Genomic DNA, 6,081 nt, shown 5'->3' on the forward strand with positions numbered 1-6,081 from the left:
GATATATGGATGTGCTAAAAGAGGACATGAAGTTAATTGGGGTAAGAGTAGAGGATGCTGAGGATAGAGTTAGGTGGAAACAGATGATTCGCTGTGTCGACCCCTAACGGGAACAGCCGAAAGAAGAATAAGATGTGCTGTCACATAGGAAGTTAAAAGTATTTGTGCTGTAAAAGCAAAATAAAACCCATTGCTTCAAGCTTAATCAAACAGTTTTTATCACCTACTTAAAACTTGAAGATAACTGATAACAGATTATGCAAAGACAAACACTGGTCTGACTACTTTTGTTAAGTAATGAGCTAATTTGCTGAATTGGGAGGAAATAGATTTATCTTGTGAACACAAATCCTGGAAAGTACAGTATATAGATACACCAGAGGTGCATGGCCCATATGAAGTAGATGATGTGAATATTTTGCTGCATATGCATGTTGAGGTATAAACTGGGTGATGTTTTGAAACTTCTCTTAGCTTTCTTTATGATAAACTTCTACTCATGTAGGCATGGGTGTTCTCTTGTGAGGCGGTCCAAGTGCCTCTTATTAAACCAAACCATGATTTTTAGTGCTTTCTGGGTCTAAAGCTAAACCTTTAAGAGAGAATTTATAACTTTTGGAAAAAAAACAAAACAATTTTCCCTAACAAGAAACTGACAAGCCTGAAGAGACAGACTTGGTGCAAATATTCAATACATTTAGAAGACATATTGCAGGCTAATAAACAAGTGTAAAAAGACAAGACAAAGAGGGCAAACAAAATCATTGCAGCAAATAGACTGTAAACGTATAATTGATATTTTATTTTTCATTGAATAGTTTCAAATTTTTTTCCGTGCCTTCAGACCAAGATGTGAATCAGAAGGAACAAACAAATCCCTTGATTGAGAGTACAAGTCTGTCATTAAAGAGAAACAAAAATAATTATGGTCAATACATCTTACCAACCATCATTTGCTTAGCTGTTATGGCATTTATTACTGTTTAAAGAGGAACTATTCTTAATAAGTAACAATCTTTAAACATATATTAGTATCCTAATCTGAAACCAACCTTGAACAAAAAGCTGTTCCTTGGGTCTGTGCATAAAGATGCTGGACAAGTGGCCAAAACAGAATGGTGTTTGTTCAGAAACTCATGCAAGCTGGCCTCTAGGAGACTGCTTAAAGACAGTGATAGACAACTCTGCGATCCACATTCTTCATAACCATTTAGTTCTCTGTATACATGCTCTGTGGTATTCAGACAGCTATAATGGTTGATCTCATTTGCTGCAAATCCAGTGTAAAATTCATTGTCTATAAAAATATTGAGATTTACTTGAACCTAACCTTCTGACTATGTCATAATAAAAACTTCAGATGTCCATTGCAGTTGCACAGTGGGATGTACTGTATAAATATTGTATAAAATAAGGCAGTCTTTTCAGTAGGATAAACCAGGTACAAAAATTTCTGGGAGAAAAAATTTTCAAGTCCAAAATGTTTTCACATATTTCTGCTGTTGTCAAATGTCAAGCGGTTTACAGCATTAAACCAAGAGTAAGGGATTGTTGCAACAATTAATATGCCCACGCACCCACATCTACAACCCAAACACACCCATACATACACAGATGCACACCCACACACACACACACTCCTGATGATCAACAATGACAGCTTATTCTCCAATGCAACATCCCATCCCTGGACAAGTCACTGAGACATTTCTAATATTGTTTACAGTGCAATACAAAAGTGTTCATTCAAACTGGTTCTGTATTTTTGTTAAGAAAATAAAAATGTTTAATATGGTAATGCTTCATTTGAATAATTGTACATTTTTTGAGAGTTGTGTCTTCATCAACTTTGGCTTCTCTCTCTTTTGAATTCATTTTGTTCTTATTTATCAACTAATTCATTTATTAATTATAATATAGAAAATATGGAACATCTAAGAAAAATTAACATACCAAATCATCTGTAATTAGTTACCTATGATCATAACGTTGAGGTTTTTGTTTTTCAGAAATGGCCTAAAGTGAAGATCCACTTCCTGACCCAAAAAGAAAGCATCTCCTCACACACGTGTCTCATGACAGCTATGTGTCAACGTGGATGTGTTTCTGAAGGACACACGGGAAACAAAACAAATCAAAAACACACACACAAGCAGTGGAGTGTTCTTTCATGGTGTGGCCTCCAGGGGCAGAGTGAGCAGTCCTGCCTTACTTGCAAGCACAGGGATGGATGTCAAAGGTGATTATATGGCTACACCTTCATATCCAGACCACCCTTTCATCCTTTCCTCCAGTGTTGCTCACTCCTTTAGTAAACAAGTAGTTTTTATTCAAACAGCAGACAAAAGAGCCCACATGGTAATTAAGGGATGGATGCTTTGAGGAGGCTTTAAAGGACCTTCACTCAGTCATGTCCCTTGACCAGCTACGAATGCCTGAGAGGCACAAGAAGTTTATAAAGATGCTGTGTGTCCGTGTCTCTATGTCACAGTTCTCCATCTGACAGGGTGGTAAATCCAGCAATGTTATTGCTGCAATTGCCTGTCAGGAAGTCTTTTTGTGGTTTCTGTATCGATAGACACGTGGACGCTTGGCGCGCTACAGAAGCAGGAGAGTGAAGGCGAGGAGGCCCTTTGGTTGGCTGGGCTGGCAGGGAGAGAGACACCCCAGCAAAAGACAGGATGACTACCCCGGACTGCAGAGTCTCAGGGCTGAACACTGCAGTACCTACTCTGGAGGCGGTCGCAGGCTGTGTAGCCTCCTGTCATCCAGGCCTTTCCAGTACTTGAAGTTGTTGTCCAAGTGCTGCATAAGATTGGGGAGGTCTGCAAAAGCTGCAAAGACAAAAGAAGTTAAAACTTAATGTAATCTTTAAATCAGTACAGAATCGAGCAGTTACTTAACCTTAGATATTGCCTTTAGTCGTGGCAGAACTAGTTTCAGGTACTACATCTTTTAAACAGAATGAACTGCAAGCTGCTCTTAAGCTAGATCCCTTCACAACCTTTGGAGATTTTTGAATGCTGCTTGTTCTCAGGTGTCTCTTGTAAAGAGACCTGAATCTTAATGAGATAGATTCAAAAGTTTATAAAATATCAGATCTGATACCGTTTTTAATGACAGTTTTTAAAACCAGCACCATGATCTTTTTTATTTTTTGTAAAAGACTTAGTAGGAATGCAAGAATTCAACTTTATCTCTCTGATTTCCTCAACCTAGGATATCTGCCAATACTGAGGGTAGATCTCATACCAATGCACTAATCTTTTGCCCAGACTTAAAATCTCTATGAAACACTGTACGTGAGTCAATAGATTAATTTTTATGCAGGGCTGGATGAGGACAGAGTTTGGTGGGGAATTATAAACGGAACTGGTTGCTCACTGTGACTACACTGTACCTGACAGTGGGAACACAAAATTTCATAATGAGTAACAAAGAAACTGCATCTATGTCATGTCCTGGTCAATACCCATTTGGATTGATAATGTCAGAATCTGCATCGATACCGATTTGGCATAGGGAGCTGGTGTATCCCTCAGACTCGTGAAGCATGTTTTTTAACAGTGATTATTCTTTGTTGCTAATTTAGCAGCTGTACAACTTACATACTTAGTATAAGGATTTTTCTCATTCATTTTGAAGATTATAATCACATGCTCTCTACTGTACATGCTCCTTACAACTGTCTACTTTAGTGAAGAAGTAATTGTCCATTGTGTTATCAGAATTGTGTTTGTCTATGCTAATACTGTATACAGGTCTCTCTTAAAGGCCCCTGAATCTAATATGTACAAAAACACATCAACTAAGTAACAACTAATAGCACTCAGATGTATAAATGTGTGTGTCTCTTGTGTTTGCATCATGCTATGCAGTCTTACCATCCCATGCATCAAACATGTCTGTAATGAAGTAGTCTATGAAGGAAATCTGGGACTTCGGGATGCTACACGTGTTTCTGTCAAACACAGGCATAACCACTGGTAGACCTTGTCTCTTCTCCTCGTCCGTCTGTATCAGATACAACAGGACAAGTGATCATGCACAAAAATCAACAGTGTTGCCTGCTAGACCCATCTCCATACACCATCGACATGTCATATTTTACCAAATTACCTGTGCAAAATATTCCTCTGAAATGCGTCCGGCCCATTCTATACAGAGCTCCTGATGCCTACATGGATTGGAGATGTCCGCACACTTAATCAGCATCCGCTTGACAAGAATGCGATTCTCAGGGGACGTCAGAATGCTTTTGACCGATTCCTCATCACCGTTTCCCTGAAAGAGAAACAGAAGAACATCAGCACAAAGAAAACCAAACTTATCTCACTGCTCATCTGCAGCAAATGACAGCTCCTTATAGCAGCTGAACAACTTTAAAAATAACCGTCTGTACATAAACCAAACTGGGAAGATAAAGTACATCTGGCAACTGATAAAAGTTCTAGTTTCCTTTATGTACAATAGAAGGGGTCTGTATTTAGCACATGTTCATAATGAGTTACACTTACATATAAAAGAGCACAGCATGCTCCATGCACATGTCACATGATTTGCAGGCCACTGCATGTTACAAGACTGAGTTCACTGAGGTCTGTTTTGCTTAGTCGAGGTGACTGAGGTCTCATTTTTTTCTAGATCTTCAAATCTACAATTAAAACATTTTCTCAGAGCATTGGTAACTTCTTTATTAAACCTCACCTTCATTAATTACAGTTTATTGCAAACATGTCATTGTGTCTAAATTTACCAGTTTTAAAAGTGGCTGTATTCAATATAAGAATTCAAGGAAAAAGCAGCACTCAGATCATTTATTTGTATCATTCCTGCCTTTAAAAGGCAAGATAACTTTTAAATGTCTGTGTTGAGCATTCCACACATAGATGAGAAAGATGTTACAGAGTTGTAAAATTCTCTCCCCACAAACCTATCTGTGCCCAGGCAACAACAGGCCACAAGTCCCCCTGAACCAGCATCTCTTAAGCTCTGATCTTATTGTTGCTTGTATACCGCTGGCCTGAGTTTCTGCCACAGTGTGTGACAGAATGAGATTATGTTTATCTAGTGTCTGAATGCACCTGTGTCCTTCCTGTTCTGATACAGAAAACTGATCTAGTTAGAAAACAAAAAGCTAAAGTTAGAACTAACATTTCTACACAGGTATGAACTATATACAAACATTTGTAAAGCATTTCATTTTGTTTTTATTCTCACCCCATTCTCTTCCAGGGCAGCCAGTGGCTTGTTGATACTGTTGACAAATTTGTTGACATGTTCAAAGTGTTTGGTCATCTCAGTTGCAAGCACCATATCAATGATGGCCTGTCGTAGTGTTCGATATTCATTCCTGGAGAGAAAGAGACGAACAGAAATCAGATGGGTGAAGGAGACTGATGCAGGAGAAAAACTGTGACAAAACTGAGAGAGAGGGAGATGACAGTGTGGTAAATACCATGAGAACCAGTGTGAACAGTTTCCCCCCTTCTGACTGCAGTGACAGTGGCGATGAATGGATGCTTTGTCCAGCTTCCCCCTCTGAGGGGACCAGCACATGTGAGCTATTCTGCTTTGGGACCCAAATCACATTACTACACCCACAGTACTGCTTTCGCTGGCAGTCTTAGCTTATCCCATATAATAGCTCAGGTGACTACATCACAGTGTTTTATGAAGAATTTCCATTAATTCTATGAATTTTGTCAACCGTTGATAAATACAAATATTCTCATATACAGAATATTTGTATATCTAGTAAAGCCAAATTTGCAAAAGTAATGCAATCAGTCTAGAGCTGCAATGATTAGCTGAGCGACAACTGAATTGAGTATCTGTCGGTTTTGGACTGTTGATAGAAGAAAATGAGTCATTTGAAAAATGGACAGAATTGTTGGTTGAAGCCCTAGTGAAATCACATATTATGACAAAAGTCAGCTAATTCATTCCATTTGAGATAAATTAAAGGAATTGCTCAGCCCAAAATAAAAATGTAGTAATCATCTTCACATTGTGTCAGTCAAAACTGTGATTTTAGCTCTTTTGTAAACCATGAGAATTGTTTTTTTTTTTTTTTTTTTG

The 6,081-nt window shown here is 38.3% G+C and overlaps 1 protein-coding gene across 1 annotated transcript in view; it reads right to left on the reverse strand.

The window, feature by feature from the left end:
- Window positions 1-787: 787 nt before the first annotated feature.
- Window positions 788-6,081, reverse strand: part of pde8a (phosphodiesterase 8A) — a 46,599-nt gene continuing 41,305 nt past the window's right edge. Inside the window, exons 19-22 of the mRNA XM_020605771.1 lie at window positions 5,221-5,353; window positions 4,120-4,284; window positions 3,885-4,014; window positions 788-2,834 (exon numbers count right to left, since the gene is read on the reverse strand). Of these exons, the coding sequence (XP_020461427.1) occupies window positions 2,728-2,834; window positions 3,885-4,014; window positions 4,120-4,284; window positions 5,221-5,353 (535 nt within the window). The 3' untranslated portion in view covers window positions 788-2,727. The remainder of the gene's footprint in view (window positions 2,835-3,884; window positions 4,015-4,119; window positions 4,285-5,220; window positions 5,354-6,081) is intronic.

This window comes from Monopterus albus, unplaced genomic scaffold, assembly GCF_001952655.1.
Source record: "Monopterus albus unplaced genomic scaffold, M_albus_1.0 scaffold72.1, whole genome shotgun sequence".
Taxonomy (NCBI): Eukaryota; Metazoa; Chordata; class Actinopteri; order Synbranchiformes; family Synbranchidae; genus Monopterus; species Monopterus albus.